This window comes from Cetorhinus maximus, chromosome 8 (genome assembly GCF_964194155.1).
Source record: "Cetorhinus maximus chromosome 8, sCetMax3.hap1.1, whole genome shotgun sequence".
Lineage (NCBI taxonomy): Eukaryota > Metazoa > Chordata > Chondrichthyes > Lamniformes > Cetorhinidae > Cetorhinus > Cetorhinus maximus.
Genome location: NC_135886.1, coordinates 58780068 through 58806707, shown reverse-complemented (window position 1 = coordinate 58806707; position 26640 = coordinate 58780068). Strand labels below are relative to the sequence as shown.

General features: G+C 46.4%; 1 protein-coding gene across 1 annotated transcript in view; it reads right to left on the bottom strand.

Moving 5' to 3' along the window:
• The window catches only part of LOC144683186 (cyclic nucleotide-gated channel alpha-2-like), a 104770-nt gene extending 79517 nt beyond the window's left edge, over positions 1-25253 (bottom strand). The window contains exons 1-2 of the mRNA XM_078546148.1: positions 25159-25253; positions 23623-23733 (exon numbers count right to left, since the gene is read on the bottom strand). Coding sequence (XP_078402274.1) covers positions 23623-23733; positions 25159-25253 — 206 coding nt within the window. The remainder of the gene's footprint in view (positions 1-23622; positions 23734-25158) is intronic.
• Positions 25254-26640: the final 1387 nt, after the last annotated feature.

The window sequence follows — 26640 nt, the reverse complement described above, 5'->3', positions numbered from 1 at the left end:
GAGGTGTTAAAGCGACATCTCCAGATATAGGAGTGTGTGAAGGGTTAAAGCGACCTCTCCAGATGCAGGACTATGTGAGGGATTAAAGTGATCTCTCCAGATACAAAAGCGTGAGAGGGGTTAAAGCGACCTGTTCCGATACAGGAGTGTGAATGTTGTTAAATCGGCCTCTCCAGATACAGGAGTGTCTGAGTGGTTAAAACGACTTCTCCTGAAACAGGTGTGTGAGAGGGTTTAAAGCGACCTCTCCAGATACAGTAGTTTGAGAGTGGTTAAGGCATTCTCTCCAGATACAGTAGTTTGAGAGTGGTTAAGGCATTCTCTCCAGATACAGTAGTTTGAGAGTGGTTAAAGCATTCTCTCCAGATACAGTAGTTTGTTAGGTTTAAAACAGCCTCTCCAGATAGGGGAGTGTGTGAGGGGTTAAATCGACCTCTCCAGATACAGTAGTTTGAGAGTGGTTAAAGCATTCTCTCCAGATACAGGAGTGTGTGAGGGGTTAAAGCATTCTCTCCAGATACAGGAGTGTGTGAGGGGTTAAAGCATTCTCTCCAGATACAGGAGTGTGTGAGGTGTTAAAGCATTCTCTCCAGATACAGGAGTGTGTGAGGTGTTAAAGCGACCTCTCGAGATACCGGAGTGTGAGAGAGGCAAAGTGACCTCTCCAGACACAGGAGTGTGTGAGGGTTTAAAGCGACCTCACAAGATACAGGAGTGTGTGTGAGGCAAAGTGGCCTCTCCAGACTCAGGAGTGTTTGAGGCTTGAAGGCGTCCTCTCCAAATACAGAAGCGTGTGAGGTGTTAAAGCGACCTCTCCAGAATACAGGAGTGTATGAGGGATTAAAGCGACCTCTCCAGTTACAGGAGTGTGTGAGGGGTTAAAGCGACCTCTTCAGATACAGGAATGTGTGAGGGGTTAAAGCGACCTCACCTGATACAGGAGTGTGAGGTGTTAAAGCGAAATCTCCTGAAAAAGCAGTGTGTGAGTGTTTAAATCGACGTCTCCAGGTATAGGCTGTGAGAGGGGATAAAGTTAGCTCTCCAGATTCAGGAGTGTGTGAGGGGTTAAAGCGACCTCTCCAGATAAAGGATTGCGTGAGGGGTTAAAACGACCTGTCCAGATACAGGAGTGTGAGGGGTTAAAGCGACTTCTCCAGATACAGGAGTGTGTGACAGGTTAGCACGACCTCTGCAGAAAGAGGAGTGTGAGAGGGTTTAAAGCGACCTCTCCAGATACAGTAGTTTGAGAACGGTTAAAGCGTTCTCTCCAGATACAGTAGTTTTTTAGGGGTTAAATCAGCCTCTCCAGATACAGGAGTGTGAGAGCGTTTCAAGCGACCCCTCCAGATACAGGAGTGTGAGAGAGGCAAAGTGGCCTCTCCAGACACAGGAGTGTGTGAGGGTTTAAAGCGAATTCTACAGAAAAAGGAGTGTGTGAGTGACTAAAGCGACCTCTCCAGGTATAGGCTGTGAGAGGGGATAAATCGAACTGTTCAGATACAGGAGTGTGAGCGGTGTTAAAGCGGCCTTTCCATATACAGGATTATGTGAGGGTTTAAAACGACCTCTCCAGATACAGGATTGTGAGAGGGATTTAAAGCAGCCTCTCCCGATTCAGGAGTGTGTGAAGCTTTCAAGCGGCCTCTCCAGATACAGGAGTGTGAGAGGGGTTAAAGCGACATCTCCAGATACAGGAGTGTGTGATGGGTTAGCATGACCTCTGCAGATAGAGGAGTGTGAGAGGGTTTAAAGCGACCTCCCCAGATACAGTAGTTTGAGAGTGGTAAAAGCGTTCTCTCCAGATATAGGAGTTTGTTAGGGGTTAAATCAGCATCTCCAGATACAGGAGTGTGTGAGTTGTTTAAGCGACCTCTCCAGATACAGGAGTGTGTGAGTTGTTTAAGCGACCTCTCCAGATACAGGAGTCTGAGAGAGGCAAAGTGACCTCTCCAGATATAGACTGTAGGACGGGATAAAGTGAACTGTTCAGATACAGGAGTGTGAGCGGTGTTAAAGCGGCCTCTCCAGATACAGGATTATGTGAGGGGTTAAAACGACCTTTCCAGATACAGGAGTATGAGATTGGCTAAAACGGCCTCTCCAAATACAAGAGTATGTGAGTTTTTAAAGTGACCTCTGCAGATACAGGAGTGTGATAGGTGTTAAAGCGGTCTCACAGGGTACAGTTGTGTATGAGAGGTTAAAGCGACTTCTCCAGATACAGGAGTGTGTGAGGCTTTAAAGCATCCTCTCCAAATACAGAACCGTGTGAGGTGTTATAGCGAATTCTCCAGATTCAGGAGTGTGTGAGGCTTTCAAGCGGCCTCTCCAGATACAGGAGTGTGTGATGGGTTAGCATGACCTCTGCTGATAGAGGAGTGTGAGAGGGTTTAAAGCGACCTCCCCAGATATAGTAGTTTGAGAGGGTAAAAGCGTTCTCCCCAGATACAGGAGTTTGTTAGGGGTTAAATCAGCATCTCCAGATACAGGAGTGTGTGAGTTGTTTAAGCGACCTCTCCAAATACAGGAGTCTGAGAGAGGCAAAGTGACCTCTCCAGATACAGGAGTGTGAGAGAAGCAATGTGGCCTCTCCAGACACAGGAGTGTGTGAGGCTTTAAAGCGTCCTCTCCAAATACAGAAGCGTCTGAGGTGTTAAAGTGACCTCTCTCGAATACAGCAGTGTCTGAGGCTTCAAAGCGTCCTCTCCAAATACAGAAGTGTCTGAGGTATTAAAGTGACCTATCCAGATACAGGAGTGTGTGAGGGGTTAAAGCGACCTCTCCAGATACAGGAGTGTGTGAGGTGTTAAAGCGAATTCTCCAGAAAAAGGAGTGTGTGAGCGTTTAAATCGACCTCTCCAGGTATAGGCTGTGAGAGGGGATAAAGTTGGCTCTCCAGATTCAGGAGTGTGTGAAGGGTTAAAGCGACCTCTCCGGACACAGGATTGTGTGAGGGGTTAAAACAACCTTTCCAGATACAGGAGTGTGTGATGGGTTAGCGCGACCTCTGCAGATAGAGGAGTGTGAGACGGTTTAAATCGACCTCTCCATATACAGGAGTTTGAGAGTGGTTAAAGCATTCTCTGCAGATACAGTAGTTTGTTAGGGGTTAAATCAGCCCCTCCAGATTCAGCATTGTGTGAGGGGTTAAAGCGACTTCTCCTGATACAGGAGTGTGTGAGGGGTTAAAGCGTTCTCTCCAAATACAGAAGCGTGGGAGGGGTTAAAGCAACCTCTCCAGACACAGTAGCGTGTGAGGGGTTAAAGCGACCTCTTCAGATACAGGAGTGTGATAGTTGTTAAAGTGACCTCTCCAGATACAGGAGTGTGTGAGAAGTTAAAGCGGCTTCTCAAGATACAGGAGTGTGTGAGGGGTTAATGCGTTCACTCCAGATACAGTACTTTGTTAGGTGTTAAAGCAGCCCCTCCAGATAAAGGAGTGTGTGAGGGTTTAAAGCGTTCTCTCCAAATACAGGAGCATGTGAGGGATTAAAGTGACCTCTCCAGATACAGGAGTGTGTGAGGGATTAAAGTGACCTCTCCAGATACAGGAGTGTGTGAGGGATTAATGCGACCTCTCCAGATACAGGAGTGTGTGAGGGGTTAAAGCGACCTCTCCAGATACAGGAGTGTGAGAGGGGTTAAAGCGACATCTCCAGATTCAGGAGTGTGTGATGGGTTAGCACGACCTCTGCAGATAGAGGAGTGTGAGAGGGTTTAAAGCGACCTCTTCAAATACAGTAGTTTGAGATAGGTTAAAGCGTTCTCTCCAGATACAGTAGTTTGTTAGGGTTTAAATATGCCTCTCCAAATACAGGTGTGTGTGAGGGGTTAAATTGATAGAAGGATTTGGACAGGTTAGGAGAATGGGCAAAGAAGTGGCAGATGGAATGCAACGTGGGGAAATGTGTGGTCATGCACTTTGTTAGGCAGAATAGAGGCATAGACTATTTTCTAAATGGGGAGAGAATTCTGAAATCTGGATTGCAAAGGGACTTGTGAGTTCTAGTCCAGGATTCTCTTATGGTTGCAATGTTGGCATTTATTTCGAGAGGACTAGAATATAAAAGCAGGGATGTGCTGCTGAGGCTTTATAAGGCTCTGGTCAGACCATATTTAGAATATTGTGAGCAATTTTGGGCCCTGTATCTCAGGAAGGATGTGCTGGCCCTGGAGAGGAGGTTCACGAGAATGATCCCAGGAATGAAAGGCTTAACATATGAGGAACGTTGAGGACTCTGGGTCTATACTCGATGAAGTTTAGAAGGATGAGGGGGGATCTGACTGAAACTTACAGAATACTGAAAGGCCTGGATAGAGTGGACGTGGGGAAGATGTTTCCATTAGTAGGAGAGACTAGGACCCGAGGGCACAGCCTCAGAATAAAGGGAAGACCTTGTAGAACAGAGATGAGGAGAAACTTCTTTAGCCAGAGAGTGGCGAATCTATGGAATTCGTTGCCACAGAAGGCTGTGGAGGCCAGGTCATTGAGTGTATTTAAAACTGAGATAGATAGATTCTTGATTGGTAAGCGGATCAAAGGTTACGGGGAGAAGGCGGGAGAATGGGGTTGAGAAACTTATCAGCCATGATTGAATGGAGGAGCAGATTCGATGGGCCGAATGGCCTAATTTCTGCTCCTATGTCTTATGGTCTTATAGACCTCTCCAGATATAGGAGTGTGTGAGTGGTTAAATTGACCTCTCCAGATACAGGAGTGTGAGAGGGCTTCAAGCGTACTCTCCAGATACAGGAGTGTGTGAGGTGTTAAAGCGACCTCTCCAGATACAGGAGTGTGTGAGGGGTTAAAGCAACCTCTCCAGATACAGGAGTATGTGAGAGGCAATTTGGCCTCTCCAGACACAGGAGTGTGTGAGGCTTTAAAGCGTCCTCTCCAAATACAGAAGCATGTGAGGGGTTAAAGCAACCTCTCCAGATACAGGAGTGTGTGAGGCGTTAAAGGGACTTCTCCAGATACAGGAATGTGTGATGGGTTAGTACGACCTCTCCAGATACAGGAGTGTGTGAGGCTTTAAAGCATCCTCTCCAAATACAGAACGGTGTGAGGTGTTATAGAGACTTCTCCTGATACAGGAGTGTGTGAGGGGTTAAAGCGAATTCTCCAGATTCAGGAGTGTGTGAGTGGCTAAAGCGACCTCTCCAGATATAGGCTGTGAGAGGGGATAAAGTGACCTCTCCAGATTCAGGATTGTGTGAGGTGTTAAATCGACTTCTCCAGATACAGGAGTGTGCGAGGGTTTAAAGCGACCTCTACAGATACAGGAGTGTGAAAGAGGCAAAGTGACCTCTCCAGATACAGGATTGTGTGATGGGTTCAAGTGACCTCTCCAGATCCAGGAGTGTGAAAGAGGCAAATTGGCCTCTCCAGACACAGGATTCTGTGAGGTTTTAAAGCGTCCTTTCCAAATACAGAACCGTGTGAGGTGTTACAGCAACTTCTCCAGATACAGGAGTGTGTGAGGCTTTAAAGTGAATTCTCCAGAAAAAGGAGTGCGTGAGTGGCTAAAGCGACCTCTCCAGATATAGACTGTGAGATTCAGAGGTGTATGAGGGCTTAAAGCGACCTCTCCGGACACAGGAGTGTCAGTGGGTTTAAAGCAGCCTCTCCAGACACAGGAGTGTGAGAGGCTTTAAAACGGCCTCTCCAAATACATGAGTGTGTGAGGGTTTAAATCGATTTCTCCTGATACAGGAGTGCGTGATGGTTTAGCACGTCCACTGCAGATAGAGGAGTGTGAGAGGGTTTAAAGCAACCTCTCCAGATACAGTAGTTTGTTAGGGGTTAAATCGGCCTCTCCAGATACACGAGCATTTGAGGGGTTAAATCGACCTCTCCAGATACAGGAGTGTAAGAGGGCTTCAAGAGTGCTCTCCAGATACAGGAGTGTGTGAGGTGTTAAAGCGTCCTCTCCAGATACAGAAGTGTGAGAGAGGCAAAGTGGCTTCTCCAGACACAGGAGTGTGTAAGCGTTTAAAGCGAATTCTCCAGATATAGGCTATGAGAGGGGATAAAGTGGACTCTACAGATTCAGAAGTCTGTGTGGGCTTAAAGCAGCCTCTCCAGACACAGGAGTATGTGAGGTTTTAAATCGACTTCTCCTGATACAGGAGTGTGTGAGGGGTTAAAGCGACTCTCCAAATACAGGAGCGTGAGAGGGGTTAGCACGTCCACTGCAGATAGAGGAGTGTGAGAGGGGTTAAAGCGTTCTCTCCAGATACAATCGTTTGTTTGCGGTTAAATCAGCCTCTCCAGATACAGGATTGTGTGAGGGTTTAATGCGACCTCACCAGATACAGGCGTGTGAGAGAGGCAAAGTGACCTCTCCAGACACAGGAGTGTGTGAGGGTTTAAATCGACCTCTCCAGATACAGGAGTGTGTGAGGTGTTAAAGCGACCACTCCAGATACAGGAGTGTGTGAGGGGTTAAAGCGACCTCTCCATATAAAGGAGTGTGTGAGGGTTTTAAGCGAGAGCATGTGAGTGGTTAAAGCGACCTCTCCAGATTCAGGAGTGTGTGAGGGGTTAATGCAATTTCTCCCGATACAGGAGTATGTGAGGGGTTAGCACGACCTCTGCAGATAGAGGAGTGTGAGCGGGGTTAAAGTGCCTCTCCAGATATAGGAGTGTGACAGGGTTTTATGGGACCTCTCCAGATACAGTAGTGTGTGAGAGGTTTAAAGCGACGTCTCCAGATACAGGAGCGTGAGCGGGGTAATCCAACCTCGCCAGATACAGTAGGGTGAGAGGCGTTAAAGCCACCTCCTTCGATACAGGAGTGTGTGAGGGGTTAAAGCCACCTCTCCTGAGAGTGAGAGTGAGCGTGTGAATGGTGTGATTGTGAGTGTAACAGTGTGAGTGTGACAATCTGAATGTTGTGAGTGCGAGAGTGAGTCTGTGAATGGTGTGAGTGTAACATTGCATGTGTGACAGTAGGAATGTTGTGAGTGTGAATGTTGTGAGTATGAGAGTGAGAGAGAGTGTGTGAATGGTGTGAGAGTGTGCATGGTGTGAGTGTGTGAATGCTGTGTAAGTGCGACAGTGTGAATGGTGTGAGTGTGAGAGTGTGAATGCTGTGAGTGTGAGTGTGGCAGTGTGTATGGTGTGACAGTGTGACGGTGTGACAGAATGACGTTTGAATTGTGTCAGAGTGACTGTGACAGTGTGAATGCTGTGAGCATGACAGTGAGAGTGTGAATTGTGTGAGTATGAGAGTGAGAGTGTGAATGGTGTGTGAGTGTGAATGGCATGAGAATGAGACTATGAATGATGTGAGTGTGACAGTGTGAGTGTGAAAGTGTGAATGGTGTTAGTGTGACAGTGTGAATTGTGTGACTGTGACAGTGTGATAACATGAATTGTGTGAATCATGTGAGTGTGACAGCATGAATGGTGTGTGACAGCATGAATGGTGTGTGTGACAGCATGAATGGTGTGAGTGTGACAGTGTGAATGATATGAGTGTGACAGTGTGGCAGTGTGAATGTTGTGAGTGTGATGGTGTGACAGTGTGACGGTGTGACAGTGTGAATAGCAGTGTGACAATGTGAATGGTGTCAGGGTGACAGTGTGAATGGTATGAGTGTGAGAGTGAGAGTGTGAATGGTGTGACAGTGTGAATGGTGTGAGAGTGAGTGCAAATTGTGAGTGTGACAGTGTGAATTGTGTGAATGGTGTGATTATGAGAGTGAGAGTGTGAATGGTGTGAGAGTGAGAGTGTGAATGGTGTGAGGATGAGGGTGACAATGTGAATGATTTGAGTGTGAATGGTGTGAGTGTGAATGGAGTGAGAGTGTGAATGGAGTGAGAGTATGAATGATGTGACAGTGTGAATGGTGTGAGAGTGAGAGGGTGAATGGTGTGAGTATGGCAGTGGGACAGTGTGAATTGTGTGAATGGTGTGATTATGAGAGTGAGAGTGTGAATGGTGTGAGAGTGAGAGTGTGAATGATGTGAGTATGGCAGTGGGACAGTGTGAATTGTGTGAATAGTGTGAGTGTGACAGTGTGAATGGCATGAGTGTGACAGCATGGATAGTGTGAGTGTGACAGTGTGAATGTTGTAAGTATGAAAGTGATGATGTGAGAGTGACAGTGACAGTGTAAATGGTGTGCAAGTGGCAATGTGAGACAGACAGTGTGAATAGTGTGAGCATGACAGTGTGACAGTGTGAATCGTGAGAGTTTGACAGTGTGACAGTGTGAATGGTGTGAGTGAGAGAGTGTGAATGGTGTGAGCATGACAGTGTAAATGCTGTGTGTGAGAGTGAGAGTGTGAATGATGTGAGAGTGAGAGTGTGAATGGTGTGAGAGTGAGAGTGTGAATGATGTGAGTGTGAGAGTGTGAATGGTGTGAGAGTGAGATGGTGAGTGCGGCAGTGCGGCAGTGTGACAATGTGAGCATGACAGTGTGAGTGTGGCAGTGTGGGTGTGAATGGTGTGAGAGTAACAGTGTGAATTGTGTGAGTGTAACAGTATGACAGTGTGAAAGCGTGAATGGTGTGAGTGTGGCTGTGTAAAAGTGTGAAAGTGTGATGGAGTGACAGTCTGACAGCCTGACAGTATGGATGGTGTGAGTGTGACAGTGTGAATGGTGTGAGTGTGACATTGTGAATGGTGTGAGTGTGACAGTGTGAATGTTGGCAGTGTGACAGTGTGAATGGTGTGAGTGTGGAAATGTGATAGGGTAAGTGGGGCATTGTGAATTGTGTGAGTGTGACAGTGTGAATGTTGTCAGTGTGACAGTTTGAATAGTGTGAGTGTGACAGTGTGAATGGCATGAGCATGACAGCATGGATGGTGTGAGTGTGACAATGTGAATGTTGTAAGTGTGAAAGTGATGATGTGAGAGTGAGAGTGACAGTGTAAATGGTGTGCGAGTGACAGTGTGAGACAAACAGTGTGAATAGTGTGAGCATGGCAGTGTGACAGTGTGAGTCGTGAGAGTTTGACAGTGTGACAGTGTGAATGGTGTGAGTGAGAAAGTGTGAATGGTGTGAGCATGACAGTGTAAATGCTGTGTGTGAGAGTGAGAGTGTGAATGATGTGAGAGTGAGAGTGTGAATGGTGTGAGAGTGAGATGGTGAGTGCGGCAGTGCGACAGTGTGACAATGTGAGCATGACAGTGTGAGTGTGACAGTGTGGGTGTGAATGGTGTGAGAGTGACAGTGTGAATTGTGTGAGTGTAACAGTATGACAGTGTGAAAGTGTTAATGGTGTGAGTGTGACATTGTGAATGGTTTAAGTGTGACAGTGTGAATGTTGGCAGTGTGACAGTGTGAATGGTGTGAGTGTGGAAATGTGATAGTGTAAGTGGGACAGTGTGAATGGTGTGAGAATGGCAATGTGAATGACGTGAGAGTGAGAGTGGCAGTGTAGATGGTGTGAGAGTGACAATGTGAATGGTGTGAGCATGACATTGTGAATGGTTAGAATGTGATGGTGTGACAGTGTGAATGGTGTGCATGTCAGTGTGACAGCCTGAATGGTGTGAATATGACATTGTGAATGGTGTGAGTGTGACAGTGTGAGAGAGTTAATGGCATGAGTGTCAGTGCGTCAGTGTGAAGGCGACAGTGTGAATGGTGTGAGTGCGAGAGAATGAATGGTGTGAGAGTGTGAATGGTGCGAGTGTGACAGTGTGACTGGTGTAAGAGTGAGAGCATGAATGATGTGAGTGTGACAGTGTGAGTGTGACAGTGTGAATGGCGTAAGTGTTACAGTGTCAATGGTGTGATTGTGACAGTGTGAATTGTGTGAATGGCGTGAGTGTGCCAATGTGAATGGTGTGAGTGTGACAGTGTGGCAGTTTGAATGGTGTGAGTGTGACAGTGTGACTGTGTGGCAGTGTGAATGGTGGGAGTGTGACAGTGTGAGAGAGTTAATGGCATGAGTGTCAGTATGACAGTGTGATAGTGTGAAAGGGGTGAGTGTGACAGTGCAGATGAGTTTCAGTGTGACAGAATGACAGGTGTGAGTCTGAGAGTGATATTGTGAATGGTGTGAGAGTATGAATGGTTGAGTATGAGAGTGAGAGTGTGCCTGTTGTGAGGGTGAGAGTGAGAGTGTGAATGGTGTGAGTGTGACAGTGTGAATGGTGTGAGTGTGACAGTGTGGCAGTGTGAATGGTGAGACTGTGACAGTGACAGTGTGAATGGTTTGAGTGTGAGATTGACAATGCAAATAGCATGAGTGTGAGAGTGACAGTGTAAATGGTATGAGAATGACAGTGTGAATTGTGTGAGTGTGACAGTATGACAGTGTGAATTATGTGAATGGTGGGAATGTGACAGTGTGAATGGTGTGAGTGTGACAGCATGGATGGTGTGAGTGTGACGGTTTGAGTGTGAGACAAACAATGCGAATATTGTGAGCATGTCAGTGTGAATTGTGCATTGTGACAGTGTGACAGTGTGGATGGTATGAGTATGACAGTATGAATGGTGTGAGTGTGGTTGTGTGACCGTGCGAATGGTGTGAGTGTGAAAGTGAGTGGTGTGAATATGGCAGTATGAATGTTACAAGAGTAGAAGTGTGAAAGTGATGATGTGAGAGTGAGAGTGACAGTGTAAATGGTGTAAGAGTGACAGTGTGAGGCAGACAGTGTGAATGGTGAGAGTATGACAGTGTGACAGTGTGAATGGTGTGAGTGACAGTGTGAATGGTGTGACTATGACAGTGTGACAGGGTGAATGGTGCGAGTGTGACCATGACAGTTTAAGAGGTGTGAGTTATAGTGTGAATGACGTGTGTGTGTGGCAGTGTGACAGTGTCAGGATGACAGTATGAGTGTGACAGTGTGAGTGGTGTGAATGTGACAGTATGACAGTGTGAATTGTGAGAATGATGTGAGTGTGACAGTGTGAATGGCTTGAGTGTGACAGCATGGATGGTGTGACAGCTTGAAGGTTGTAAGTATGAAAGTGCGAGTGGTGTGAGTGTGGCAGTGTGAATGTTGCAAGAGTAAAAGTGTGATGGAGTGACGGAGTGACAGTCTGACAGTATAGGTGGTGTGAATGTGAAAGTGTGAATGGTGTGAGTGGTGACAGTGTGACAGTGTGAATGGTGTAAGTGTGACAGTGTGAATGGTGTGAGAATGGCAGTGGGAATGATGTGAGAGTGAGAGTGACAGTGTAAATGTGGTGAGAGTGACGGTGTGCATGGTGTGAGCATGACAGTTTGACAGTGTGAATGGTTAGAGTGTGACGGTGTGACAGTGTGAATGGTGAGTGTCAGTGTGAATGGTGTGAGTATGACAGTGTGAATGGCATGTGACAGTGACCGGTTGACAGGTGTGAGAGTGATAGTGTGAATGGTGTGAATGTGGCAACGTGACAGTGGCAGTGTTACAGGTGTGAGTGTGAGAGTGATAGTGCGAGTGGTGTTAATGTGAGAGCAACAGTGCTAGTGTGAGTGGTGTGATTCTGAGAGTGATAGTGCAAATAGTGTGAGTGTGACAGTGACTGTGTGAAGTCTGAGTGTGCGAGTGACAGTGTGAATTGTGTGTGTGTGTGAGAGAGAGAGAGACAGTGTGAATGGTGTGAGTGTCAGTGTGACAGCATAAATGGTGTGAGAATGACAGTATTAATGGTGTGAGTGTGAGAGTGGCAGTGTTAATGGTGTGCAGGTGGGAGTGGTAGCATAAATGGTGTTAAAGTGTCAATGTTAGTGTGAGACCAACAGTTTGAATAGTGTGAGTGTGACAGTGGAACAGTGTAAATGGTGTGAGTGTGAGCATGATAGTGTGAATGGTGTGAGTGAGTGTGACAGTGTTAATGGTGTGCGTGTGGGAGCGACAGTGTATATGGCGTGAGAGTGCCTGTGTTAGTGTGAGACCAACAGTGTGAATGCTGTGATGGCCAGTGTGAACAAGTGAATAGTGTGAGTGTGACAGTGACAGTGTGACTGCTGGGAGTGTGAAAGTGACAGTGTGAATGGTGAGAGTGTGAGAGTGACAGAGTAAATGGCATGAGTGTGAGAGTGACTGTGTAAATGCTGTGAGAGTGACAGTATGAATTGTATGAGTGTGACAGTATGACAGTCTGACAGTGTGAATGGTGTGAGTGTGAAGGTGACATTGTGAATGGTGTGAGTGTGAAAGTTTGAATGGTGTGAGTGTGAGAGTGTGAAAGGTGTGACTGTGACAATGTGATTGTGACAGTGTTAATGGTGTGAGTGTCAGTGTGACGGTGTGACAGTGTGAAAGTTGGGAATGTGACAGTGTACATATGACAGTGTGAATGGTGTGAGACTGAGAATGACAGTGTAAATGGTGTGAGAGTGAGAGTTACAGTGTAAATAGTGTGAATGGTGTGAATGGTGAGAGTATGATGGTGTGACAGTGTGAATGGTGGGAGTGTGAAAGTGTGCATAGATTGAGTGTGACACTGTGACAGTGGGAGTGATATGAGTGTGACCATGTGAATGGTGTCATTGGGTCATTGTGAATGGTGTGAGTGTGGCAGTGTGACAGGTGTGAGTGTGAGTGACAGTGTGACCGTTGTGAGTGTAAGAGTGACAGTGAGAATGGTGTATGAGAGTGACAGTGTGACTGTTGCGAGTGTGAATGGTGTGTGTCAGTTTAACAGTGTGACAGTGTTCATAATGTGAGTGCAACAGTGTGACAGTGGGAGTGGCGTGAGTTTGACAGTGTGAAAGTATTATTGGTGTGAGAGTGGCAGTGTGAATGGTGTGTGTGTGTGACAGTGTGAATTGTGTGAGTGTGGCATGTGAATGGGGTGTGTCAGTCTAACAGTGTGATAGTGTGGCAGTGTGAATAGGGTGTGTCAGTTAACAGTGTGGCAGTGAGCATAGTGTGAGTGTGACAGTGGGAATGGTGTGAGTATGACACTGTGAATGGGGTCATTGGGACAGTGTGAATGGTGTGAGTGTGACAGTGTGAATGGTGTGAGTATGGCAGTGTGACCGTGTGACAGTTACAGTGTGACAGGTGTGAGTGTGAGTGACAATGTGACCATTGTGAATGTGAGTGACAGTAAGAATGGTGTGAGAGTGGTGGTGTAAATTGTGTGAGTGCGAGTGTAACAGTGCAAATGGTTTGAGAGTGACAGTGTGAGTATGAGACTGACAGTGTGAATGGTGTGAGTGTGACAGTGTGAATGGTGTGAGTGTCAGTATGACAGTGTGAATGGTGTGAATTTGGCAGTGTTACAGTGTGACAGTGACAGGTGTGATTGCGAGAGTGACAGTGTGACTGGTTTGTAATGTGAGAGTGACAGTGTGAATGGTGTGAGTGTGAGAGTGACAATGTAAATGGTGTGAGTGTGAGAGTGCCAGTGTTAAAGAGTGTGAGAGTGAGTGCGTGTGTGAGGCCAGCAGTATGAATGGTTTAATAGTGACAGTATGAGTGGTGTGAGTGTGTTTGTGTGGCAGTGTGAATGGTGTGAGTGTGACAATGTGCCAGAGTGAATTGAGTGTGTCAGTTTAGCAGTGTGACAGCATGTATAGTGTGAGTGTGGCAGTGGGAGTGCTGTGATTGTGACAGTGTTACTGTTTGAATGGTGTCAGCGTGACAGTATGAAAGGTGTGAGAGCGACAGTGTGAATGGTGAAAATGTGACAGTGTGAATGGTGTGTCAGTGTAACAGTGTGACAGTGTGAATGGTGTGAGAGTGACAGTGTGAATAGTGTGAGTGTGGCAGTGTTAAAGTTGTGAGTGCCAGTGTGTCAGTGTGAAAGATGGGAGTGTGGTAGTATGAATAGTTTGAGGGTGACAGTGGCAGTGTGACAGGTGTGAGTGTGACAGTGACAGTGTGAATGGTATCAGTGTGAGTGTGACAGTGTAAATGACATCAGTGTGACAGTGTGAATGGCTTCAGTGTGAGTGACAATGACAGTATGACAGGTGTGAGTGTGAGAGTGACAGTGTGACAGCTTGAATGGTGTGAATGTGGTAATGTGAATGATGTGATTGCGAGAATGTGACAGTGTTAATGGTGTGAGTGCCAGTGTGTGGACGTGACCATGTGAATGGTGTGAGTGTGAAAGTATGAATGGTGTGAGTGTGACAGTATGACAGTGTGAATGGTGTGTCAGTGCAACATTGTGACAGTTTGAATGGTGTGAGTCTGACAGTGTTAATGGTGTGAGTGCCAGTGTGACAGTGTGAATGGTGTGAGTTTGGCAGTGTGAGTGGTGTGAGTGTGACAGTGTGAATGATGAGAGTGTGACAGTGTGAATACTGTGAGAGTAGCAGTGTGAATGGTGTGAGAGTGACAGTGTAAATGGTGTGAGAGTGACAATGTGAGTATGAGACAGACAGTGTGAATGGTGAGAGTGTGATGGTGTAACAGTGCGAATGGTGGGAGTGTGACAGTGTGACAGTGTGAATGGTGTGAATGTGAGCATGACAGTGTGAGTAGGACATTGTGAATGGTGTGAATGTGACAGTGTGAATCATGTGAGTATGAGCATGACCGTGTGAATGATGTTAGTGTGACTATGTGAATGATGTGAGTTGAGTGTGAATGGCATGAGTGTGAGAGTGTGAAAGTGTGACAGTGACAGTGTAACAGATGTGAATGTGAGAGGTACAGAGTGAATGGTATGAACGTGAGAGTGACAGTGTAAATGATGTGAGTGTGACCGTTTGAATCCTGTTAGTGTGACAGTGTGAATGGTGTGTCAGTGTAACAGTGTGACAGTTTGAATTGTGTGAATGTGCCAGTGTGAATGGTTTGAGTGTGGCAGTGTGAATGGTGTGAGTGTGACAGTGTGACAGTATTAATGGTGTGAATGCCAGTGTGTCAGTGTGATTGGTGTTAGTGCCAGTGTATCAGTGTGACAGTGTGAATGGCGTGAGTGTGTCAGTGTGACAGTATGAATGGTGTGTCAGCATAACAGTGTGACAATGTAGATGGTGTGAGTGTGACAGTGTGAATGGTGTGTCAGCATAACAGTGTGACAATGTAGATGGTGTGAGTGTGACAGTATGAATGGTGTGTCAGCATAACAGTGTGACAATGTAGATGGTGTGAGTGTGACAGTGTGAATGGTGAGTATGGCAATGTGAATGGTTTGAGTGTTACAGTGTGACTGTATTAATGGTGTGAGTGCCAGAATGTCAGTGTGACAGCGTGAATGGTGTGAGTGTGGCAGTGTGAATGGTGTGAGTGTGACAGTGGGACAGTGTGAATGCTGTGAGCATGACAGTGTGAATGGTGTGAGTTGTGTGTGAATGATGTGACTGTGAGACTAACAGTGTGAATGATGTGAGTGTGTGTGAGAGTGACAGTGAGCATAGTGTGTGAGCGACAGTGTGAGGGCAAGACCAACAGTGTGAATGGTGTGAGGGTGATGGTGTGAATGCTTTGAGTGTGACAGTGTGACAGCATTAATGGTGTGAGTGTGGCAGTGTGAATGGTGTGAGTGTGACAGTGTGACAGCGTGAATGGTGCGGGTGTGACAGTGGGACAGTGTGAATGCTGTGAGCATGACAGTGTGAATGGTGTGAGTTGCGTGTGAATGGTGTGACTGTGAGACTAACAGTGTGAATGATGTGAGTGTGTGTGAGAGTGACAGTGAGCATGGTGTGTGAGTGACAGTGTGAGGGCAAGACCAACAGTGTGAATGGTGTGAGGGTGAAGGTGTGAATGCTTTGAGTGTGACAGTGTGACAGCATTAATGGTGTGAGTGTGCCAGTGTGAATGGTTTGAGTGTGACAGTGTGACAATGTTAATGGTGTGAGTGCCAGTGTGACAGCGTTAATGGTGTGAGTTCCAGCGTGTCAGTGTGAATGGTGTGATTGTGGCAGTGTAAATGGTGTGTGACAGTGTGACAATGTGAATGCTGTGAGCATGACAGTGTGAATGGTGTGACTGTGAGACTAATAGTGTGATTGATGTGAGTGTGAGAGTGACAGTGAGCATAGTGTGAGAGTGACAGTGTGAGTGCGAGACCAACAGTGTGAATGGTGTGAGGGTGACAGTGTGACAGCATTAATGGTGTGAGTGCCAGTGTGTCAGTGTGACAGTGTGAATGGTGTGTCAGCATAACGGTGTGACAATGTGGATGGTATGAGTTGACAGTGTGAATGGTGTGAGTGTGTCAATGTGATAGTGTACATGGTGTGAGAGTGACAGTGTGATAGTGCGAATGGTGAGAATGGGATATTGTGACAGTGTGCATGGTATGGGTGTGACAGTATGCATGCTGTGAGTGTGACAGTGTGAATGGTGTGTGTGACAGTGTGAATGTCCTGAGTCGCGTGTGTATGGTGTGAGAATGTGAGATTGACAGTGTGAATGGCGTGACTGTGAGAGCAATAGTGTGACTGGTGTGAGTGTGAGACCAACAGTATGAATGGTGTGAGGGTGACAGTGTGAATGGTGTGTCAGTGTAACATTGTGACAGTTAGAATGGTGTGCGTGACAGTGTGAATGGCATGAGTGTGACAGTATTAAAGGTGTGAGTGCCAGTGTGTCAATGTGACAGTGTGAAAGTTGCGAATGTGACATTGTACATGGTGTGAGAGTGAGCATGACAGTGTGAATGGTGTGAGTGTGACAGTGTGAATTGTATGAGTTGTGTGTGAATGGTGTGAGCATGAGTGTGACAGTGAACATGGTGTGAGAGTAATAGTGTGAATGATGTCAGATCAACAGTGTGAATGGTGTGAGTGTGCCAGTGTGAATGGTTTTGGTGTGGCAGTGTGACAGTGTTAACGGTGTGAGTGCCAGCGTGTCAGTGTGACAGTGTGAATGGTGTGTGTGTGGCAGTCTGAATGGTGTGAGTGTGACAGTGTGAATGGTGCAGATGTGACAGTGTGACAGTATGAATGCTGTGAGCATGACAGTGTGAATGGTGTGACTGTGAGACTAATAGTGTAAATGACGTGAGTATGTGTGTGAGAGTGACGGTGAGCATGGTGTGAGAGTGACAGTGTGTGAATCCAACAGTCTGAATGGTGTGAGGATGACAGTGTGAATGCTTTGCGTGTGACAGTGTGAATGGTGTGAGTGTGAGTATGATAGTGTGCATGGTGTGAGAGTGACAGTGTGCATGGTGTGAGAGTGACAGTGTGCATGGTGTGAATGTGGCAGTGTGAATATTCTGAATTGCATGTGTATGGTATGAGAGTGTGAGACCGACAGTGTGAATGGTGTGATTGTGAGACCAATAGTGCGAATGGTGTGAGTGTGAGAGTGACAGTGAGCATGGTGTGAGAGTGACCTTGTGAGTGTGAGACCAACAGTGTGAATGGTGTGAGTGTGACAGTGTGAATAGTGTTTGTGACAGTGTGACATGAATGGTATGAGTGTGAAAGTGACAGTGCAAATGGTGAGTGAGAGTGACAGTGTAAATTGTGTGAGAGTGACAGTGTGAGTGTGACAGTGTGAATGGTGAAAGTGTGACAGTGTGACAGGTGTGAGTGTGAGACAGACAGAGTGAATGGTATGAGCGTGAGAGTGACAGTGTAAATGATGTGAGTGTGAGAGTGACAGTGTAAATAGTGTGAGAGTGACAGTGTGAGTGTGACAGTATGCCAGTGTGAATGGCGTGTCAGTTTAACAGTGTGACAGTTTGAATGGTGTGAGCGTGACAGTGTGACAGTGTTAATGGTGTGAGTATGGCAGTGTGAATTGTGTGAGTGTGACAGTCTGAATGGTGTGAATGTGACGGTGTGATTATATGACAGTGTGACAGTGTGAATAGTGTGAGAGTGGCAGTGTGAATGGTGTGAGTGTGATAGTGTGACCATAGAACCATAGAACCATAGAAAAGGTACAGCACAGAAGGAAGCCATTCAGCCCATCTTGTCCATGCCAGCCCAAGGACACCCAGGTGCCCTTTCTAATCCCACCTTCCTGCACCCGGCCCATAGCCCTGCAGCTTACAGCAATTTAGGTGCAAATCCAGGTACTTTTTAAAAGAGTTTCTGCCTCTACCACCAACTTGAGCAGCGAATTCCAGACACCCACTACCCTCTGCATAAAAAAGTTCTTCCTCATGTCCCCCCTACAGTGTGAATGTATGTGACTGTGTGAGTGTGAGACCGACAGTGTGAATGGTGTGTGTGACAGCATGAATGGTGTGAATGTGACAGTGTGAATGATGTGAGTGTGACAGTGTGAATGATGTGAGTGTGACAGTGTGATAGTTACAGGAGTGTGTGTGAGATTGACAGTGTAAATCGTGTGAGAGTGACAGTGTGAGTGTGACAGTGTGAATGGTGTGAGTGTGTCCGTGTGAATGTTGTGAGTTGTGTGTGAGTGGTGTGAGTGTGAGAGTGAGTATGAACATGTTGTGAGAGTGGCAGTGTGAGTGTGAGACCAACAGCATGAATGGTGTCAGTGTGACAGAGTGACAGTGTGACAGATGTGAGTGTGAGCATGGCAGTGTGAATGGTATGGGAGTGAGAGTAACAGTATGAGTGTGAGACCAATGTGTGAATAATCTGAGTGTGACAGTGTGAATGCTGTGAGTGTGACAGTGTGACAGAGTAAATGGTGTGTCAGTGTAACAGTGTGAAAGTTTGAATGGTGTGAGTGCCAGTGTTTCAGTGTGACAGTGTGAAAGGTGTGAGTACAGCAGTGTGAATGGTGTGTGTGACAGTGTGAATGGTGTGAGAGTGAGAGTGACAGTGTACCTGGTGTGAGAATGACAGTGTGACAGTGTGAATGGTGTGAGTGTGATAATGTGAGTGGTGTGGGTGTGAGCATGACGGTGTGAAAGGTGTGATTGTGTCTGTGTGAATGTTGTGAGTTGCATGTGAATGGTGTGAGAGTGACAGTGTGAATGGTGTGACTGTGATTGCAATAGTATGAATGGTGTAAGTGTGAGCGTGAGAGTGACAGTGAGCATGTTGTGAGAGTGACAGTGTGAGTGTGAGCCCAACAGTGTGAATGGTGTGAGGTGACAGTGTGAATTGTGTGAGTGTGAGAGTGACAGTGTGAATGTCAGGCTGACAGTATGAAAGATGTGAATGTTACAGTGCAACAGTTTGAATGGTGTGAGTGTGTCCGTGTGAATGTTGTGAGTTGTGTGTGAATGGTGTGAGTGATAGTGTACATGGTGTGAGAGTGACAGTGTGAATAGTGTGAGTGTGACAGTGTGACAGTGACAGTGTGACAGGTGTGAGTGTGAGCATGACAGTGTGAATGGTGTGAATGTGTTTGCGTGAATGTTGTGAGTTGTGTGTGAATGGTGTGAGTGTGAGTGATAGTGTACATGATGTGAAAGTGACAGTGTGAATGGTGTGAGTGTGACAGTGTGAATGGTATGAGTGTGTCCGTGTGAATGTTGTGAGATGTGTGTGAATGGTGTGAGTGTGACAGTGACAATGTGACAGGCGTGAGTGTGAGCATGACAGTGTGAATGGTGTGAATGTGTCCACGTGAATGTTGTGAGTTGTGTGTGAATGGTGTGAGTGTGAGTGATAGTGTACATGGTGTGAGAGTGACAGTGTGAATGGTGTGAGTGTGACAGTGTGAATGGTGTGAGTGTGTCCGTGTGAATGTTGTGAGTTGTGTGTGAATGGTGTGAGCATGAGTGATAGTGTACATGGTGTGAGAGTGACAGTGTGAATGGTGTGAGTGTGACAGTGTGACAGTGACAATGTGACAGGTGTGAGTGTGAGCATGAGAGTGTGAATGGTATGAGTGTGAGAATCACAGTGTAAATGATGTAAGAGAGTGACAGTGTAAATCATGTGAGAGCGAGTGTGAGACCAACAGTGCTAATGGTGTGAGTCTGACAGTGTGACAGTGTTAATGGTGTGAGTGCCAGTGTGTCAGTGTGACAGTGTGAATGGTGTGAAATTGGCAGTGTGAATGTTGAGTGTGACAGTGTGAATGCTGTGATTATGAGAGTGACAGTGTACATGGTGTGGGAGTGACAGTATGGCATTGTGAATAATGTGATTGTGACAGTGTGAATGGTGTGAGCATGACAGTGTGAATGGTGTGAATGTGTCCGTGTGAATGTTGTGAGTTGTGTGTGAATGGTGTGAGTGTGAGTGATAGTGTACATGGTGTGAGAGTGACAGTGTGAATGGTGTGAGTGTGACAGTGTGACAGTGACAGTGTGACAGGTGTGAGTGTGAGAATGACAGTGTGAATGGTGTGAGTGTGTCCATGTGAATGTTGTGAGTTGTGTGTGAATGGTGTGAGTGTGAGTGATAGTGTACATGGTGTGAGAGTGACAGTGTGAATGGTGTGAGTGTGACAGAGACCATGTGACAGGTGTGAGTGTGACCATGACAGTGTGAATGGTATGAGTGTGAGAATCACAGTGTAAATGATGTAAGAGAGTGACAGTGTAAACCATGTGAGAGCGAGTGTGAGACCAACAGTGCTAATGGTGTGAGTCTGACAGTGTGACAGTGTGAATGGTGTGAAATTGGCAGTATGAATGGTGAGTGTGACAGTGTGAATGCTGTGATTATGAGAGTGACAGTGTACATGGTGTGAGAGTGACAGTATGGCAGTGTGAATAATGTGATTGTGACAGTGTGAAATGGTGTGAGTGTGACAGTGTGAATGGTGTGAGTGTGAGCATGGCAGTGTGAATGGTCTGAGTGTGTCTGTGTGAATGTTGTAAGTTGCATGTGAAGGGTGTGAGTGTGAGTGCGAACGTGACAGTGAGCATGTTGTGAGAGTCACAGTGTACATGTGAGATCGACAGTGTGAATGGTGTGATGGTGACAGTGTGACAGGTGTGAGTGTGAGAGTGACAGTGTGAATGGTGTGAGTGTGACAGTGACAGTTTGACAGGTGTGAGTGTGAGAGTGACAGTGTGAGTGGTAGGAGTGTGAGAGTGACAGTGTGAATGGTGTGAGTGTGACAGTGTGAATGGTATGAGTGTGTCTGTGTGAATGTTGTGAGTTGCATGTGAATGGTGTGAGTGTGTCTGTGTGAATATTGTGAGTTGTGTGTGAATGGTGTGAGTGATAGTGTACATGGTGTGAGAGTGACAGTGTGAATAGTGTGAATGTGACAGTGTGACAGTGACAGTGTGATAGGTGTGAGTGAGAGCATGACAGTGTGAATGGTATGAGTGTGGGAATCACAGCGTAAATGATGTAAGAGAGTGACAGTGTAAACCATGTGAGAGTGGGTGTGAGACCAACCGTGCAAATGGTGTGAGTATGGCAGTGCTAATGGTGTGAGTCTGACAATGTGACAGCATTAATGGTGTGAGTGCCAGTGTGTCAGTGTGAATGGTGTGAAATTGGCAGTGTGAATGTTGAGTGTGAAAGTGTGAATGCTGTGATTATGAGAGTGACAGCGTGCATGATGTGAGAGTGACAGTATGACAATGTGAATAATGTGAGTGTGACAGTGTGAACGGTGTGAGTGTGAGCATGGCAGTGTGAATGGTGTGAGTGTGTCTGTGTGAATGTTGTGAGTTGCGTGTGAGTGTGAAAGTGACAGTGTGAATGATGTGAGTGTGACAGTGACAGTGTGACAGGTGTGAGTGTTAGAATGACAGTGTGAGTGGTAGGAGTGTGAGAGTGACAGTGTGAATGGTGTGAGTGTGTCCGTGTGAATGTTGTGAGTTGTGTGTGAATGGGTTGTGAGTGTGGTAGTGGCAGAGTACATGGTGTAAGAATGACAGTGTGAGAGTGTGAATGGCATGAATGTGAATGGTGTGAGTGTGAGCATGACAGTGTGAATGGCATGAGGGTGACAGTGTGAATGCTGAGTGTGACAGTGACAGCGTGACAGGTGTGATTGTGAGAGTGACAGTGTGACAGGTGTGTGAGTGTGACAGTGTAAATGGTGTGTGTGATAATGACAGTGTGACAGGTGTGTGTGTGTGAGTGACAGTGTGACAGTTTGAATGGTGTGAATGTGACATTGTGAATGATTTGATTGTTACAGTGTGACAGCATTAATGGCATGAGTGCCAGTGTGTCAGTGTGACAGGTTGAATGGTGTGAGTATGACAGTGTGAATGGTGTGAGTGTGACAGTGTAACAGTGTGAATGGTGTGAGCGTGAGCATGGCAGTGTGAATGGTGTGTGTGATAGCATGAATGTTGTGAGTTGCATGTGAATGGTGAGTGCGAGAGTGACAGTGAGCATGGTGTGAGAGTGATAGTGTGAGTGTGAGACCGACAGTGTGACAGGTGTACGTGTGAGAGTGACAGTGTGTATAGTGTGAGTGTGACAGTGTAAATGGTGTTAGTGTGATAGTGACAATGGGAGAATGCTGAATGTACAAGTGATTGTGAATAGTGTGAATTTTAGAGTGACTGTGTGGGAATAGCTAATATGAGACTGGTAATGTGAATGGTGTGACTGTGAGAGTGACAGTGTGAATGGTATGAGTGTGAGAATGACAGTGTGAATAGCTTAAGTGTGAGAGTGACGGTGTGAATGGTGTGAGTGTGAGAGTGGAAGTGTGAATGGTGTGAGTGCGAGAGTGACTGTGGGGCAATCGTTAATATGTGACAATGTGAATGGTGTGAGTATGAGAGTATGAGTGGTGTAAGTGTGGGTGACATTGTGAGTGAGATACTGACAATGTGAATGGCGTGAGAGTTACAGCATGAGTGTGATACTGAGTGTGAATGGTGTGTGTGGGAGTGACTGTGAGGGAATAGTTATTATGAGACAGAATGTAAATGGTGACAGTTAGACTGACAGTGTTGGAATGTTGAATGTGTGGCTGTCAGTGTGAATGAGAGTGACAGCGTGAGTGGTGGGAGTGTGATACTGATAGTGAATGGTGTGAGACTGACAGTGTGATTGTTGCGAGTGTGATTCTGACAATGTGAATGGTGTGATTTTGCCACTGGCAGTGTGAATGGTGTGAATTTGCCACTGACAGTGTGAATGGTGTGATGTGTGAGAGGGACAGTGTGGGTAAGATACTGACAGTGTGAATAGTGTGAGTGCGAGAGTGATTGTGGGGGAATAGTTATTATGAGACTGAGAGTGTGAATGGTGACAGTTAGTCCGACAGTGGAGGAATGTTGAATGCGTGTCAGTGTGAGTGGGAGTGACAGTGTGTGTGACACTGACAGTGAATGGTGTGAGAGTGACAGTGTGAGAGGTGTGAGTGTGAGAGTGACAGTGTGAGTGAGATACTGACAGTGTGAATGGTGTGAGAGTTACAGCATGAGTGTGATACTGACAATGTAAATGGTATGAATGTGAGGGTGACTGTGGGGGAATAATGAATGTGAGACTGACAGTGTGAATGGTACATGTGTGATACTGACAGTGCGAATGGTGAGAGTGTGAATGATGTGGGTGTCAGAGTGACAGTGGGGGAATGTTTAATATGAGATTGACATTGTGAATGGTGAGTGTGAGTGAAAGTGTGAGAGTGACAGTGTGAGTGTGAGAGTGACAATGTGAGAGTGACAGTGTGAGTGTGAGAGTGACAGTGTGAGAGTGTGAGAGCGACAATGTGAGAGTGACAGTGTGAGAATGAGAGTGACAGTCTAAGAGTAAGAATGACAGTGTGAAAATAGTGAATGTGAGACTGAAATTGTGAATGGTGTAACTGTGAGAGTGACAGTTTGGATGGTGTGAGTGTGAGAGTGACAGTTTGGATGGTGTGAGTGTGAGAGTGACTGGAGTTTTGCACTGCAGACTGGCAGCCACCTGACCTGTGCACAAAGTTGTTCCATTTACCTGGACAGTGCTCCTTGACCTCGGAACGAATTCTGTGAGAACAATCCTCCTTGGTCCATTGCTGCTACCCTCTGCAGTTCAGAGCTTGTGTCATCAGAGGCAGATGCTGCTCTGTAACAGGAGTGAAACACAATATCATACAGTGTTATGATCCCATCTGATGTTACGACTGGACAAGTCAGATCCCAGGCTTGATAGATCCTAACTTTTATTTTTTTGTTTAGAAACATGAGAGTAGCAACTGAACAGACTGACAAGAGTCAGCTAATGAACTTTTAACAAAGGAAAAAAATCATTTATTAAACAAGGAAAGATGAACTATCTTACAATACTCCTTTACCCACAACTATACCTTTACAGTTAATATACAGATTTGTCCTTTACAGCTAATATGCAGATTTGTAAGGATAACCCAAGTTACAAAAGTTATATTATACTCTAATTTTTGCAGTAACTACACAGTCTATGTAAACCAATAGGCACTCTGTGGTCAGACACACCACACTATGAAACCAAGTGACAGATGCCACCCCAAACAGATGCTATGGATCCCTCATCAACTACCCCCAGACACTTATCACACCATGAGCCAACCATCTCACTGAACTCCATCTTTCACACGAGGTTTTCCAATCTCCACTCTTTTAAGAAATCACTTTGGAATCTTCCCCCAAACTGACGCTTTCTCTCGAATGCCTCCCACAAAGTTCCGCCACCAGGGTTTCAAGCTCTCCTTCCAATGTTCCTCTCCCCTGGATCACCACCTGCATTCAAGCTTTGCCTTCCATGCACTCTCTCTCATATACTTAGCCATCCCAAGACCATTGCTTCACATGCCCATAGTAAAGAGTCATAGACCGTCGGCTGTCTCCTTGGATCGTCTGGCTTCTCGCAAGCCTATTTTGCTTTCAGTCTGCATCTGCACTTTTCTCCCTTATAGCTTGCAGCCTTCCTTCTGCCCTTTGCTTTCACATCCACTGAACAGGTTCATGTTTCAAATTCCTGTCCTTGTACTTTGATTAAACTTGGCTTCTTGGGCCTTTCTCTTTTTCCTTTCCTACTCCCTGCAGTTCACTCTCTGAATGGACTGCTGACAACTTGGTAACTCCCTTGAGATCCAGACCTCATTAGATATTTACTGTTACTTTAATTCTAGAGCAACTCATCTAAGATACTTAAACTTATTTCCCTCAGCAGTCTGCTAGAATGTCCAGCTATAGAGAGACTTAAACTGCTCCCTTCACCTTAGAGCATAATCACCAACTGAACTCAAACTATTTTTGGTTCCTTTGCATGTGTGTGGTGCCTATCTCTCTCTGGACCCCTGTTGCTAGGCAACAGCATAGTTTTTTTTCTGCCTTGTTTGTTTTAGATCACCTTCAAGAATTATAAAATCTCATTCGAATGCAGGCATCTTTTAAAATAAAACTAAAAGTCAAATTTCCCATTTCATTAACATGCCAGCACAGAAATAAATGTTAAACTTCATTCCTACACACACAAATACAAATATAGCTAACTCAAACTCTGTAATACCGAACAAAAGGCATTAGAGCATAGGAAACCCAACAAGTCTCTGCCAGCTCCTTGTAGTGCGCAGTCCCACTCCGCCACTTTATCCGTGAAACCATGTCCCATTCCCCGACTTTATCCCTGCAACCGGGTCCCACTCCCGGCTTTATCTCTGTAACCGTGTCCCACTCCCCCGCTTTATCCCTGTACCCGTGCCGCACTCTCCCACTTTATCCCTGTAACCGTGTCCCACTCTCCCGATTTATACCTGTAAACGTGTCCCACTCTCCCGCTTTATCCCTGCAACCAGGTCCCACTCTCCCACATTAACCCTGTAACCGTGTCCCACTCTCCAGCTAATCCATGTAACCGTGTCCCACTCCCCCACATTAACCCTGTAACCGTGTCCCACTCTCCCGATTTATACCTGTAATCGTGTCCCACTCCTGTTTATCACTGTAACCGTATCCCAATCCCGCACTTGATTCCTATAAACGTGTCCCATTCTCACATGTATCCATGGAACTGTGTCCCACTTCGTGAATTTATCCCTGTAACTGCTTCCCACACACCCACCTTATTCCTGTAACCAGGTCCCTGCCCCCACTTTATCCATGGAACCGTGTCCCACTCCCCCAATTTATCACTGTAACCGTGTCCCAGTCTCCCGCCTATCCATGGAACCGTGTCCCACTTCCTGAATTTACCCCTGTAACTGTGTCCCACTCCCCTGCTTTATCCATGTAAACGTCTCCCACTGCCCCAATTTATCCCTGGAACCGTGTCCCATTCCCCCAATTCATTCCTGTAACCGTGTCCCACTCTCCCGCCTATCCATGGAACCGTGTCCCACTTACTGAATTTACCCCTGTAACCATGTCCCACTCTCATGCTTTATCCTTATAACCATGTCCCACTCCCCCGCTTTATCCTTATAACCGTGTCCCACTCCCCCGCTTTATCCTTATAACCATGTCCCACTCCCCCACTTTATCCCAGTAACCATGTCCCACTCACCCGCTTTATCCCTGTAACCATGTCCCACTCTCCCGCTTTATCCCTAGAACCGTGTCCCATCATCGACTTTATCCCTGGAACGGTATCCCATTCCCCCGCTTATCCCAGTAACCATGTCCCACTCACCCGCTTTATCCCTGTAACCATGTCCCACTCTCCCGCTTTATCCCTGGAACCGTGTCCCATCATCGACTTTATCCCTGGAACGGTATCCCATTCCCCCGCTTATCCCTGGAACCATGTCCCACTCTCCCACTTTATCCATGGAACCATGTCCCACTTCCTGAATTTATCCCTGAAACCGTATCCCACTCCCCGCTTTATGCCTGAAACCGAGACCCACTCCCTCACTTTGTCCCTGTAACTGTGTCCCATTCCACTTCTTTATCCCTGTATCCATGTCTAACTCTCCTGCTTTATCCCTGGAACCGGGTCCAACTTCCCCGCTTTATCCCTAGAACAGTGTCCAACAACCACACTGTATCCCTG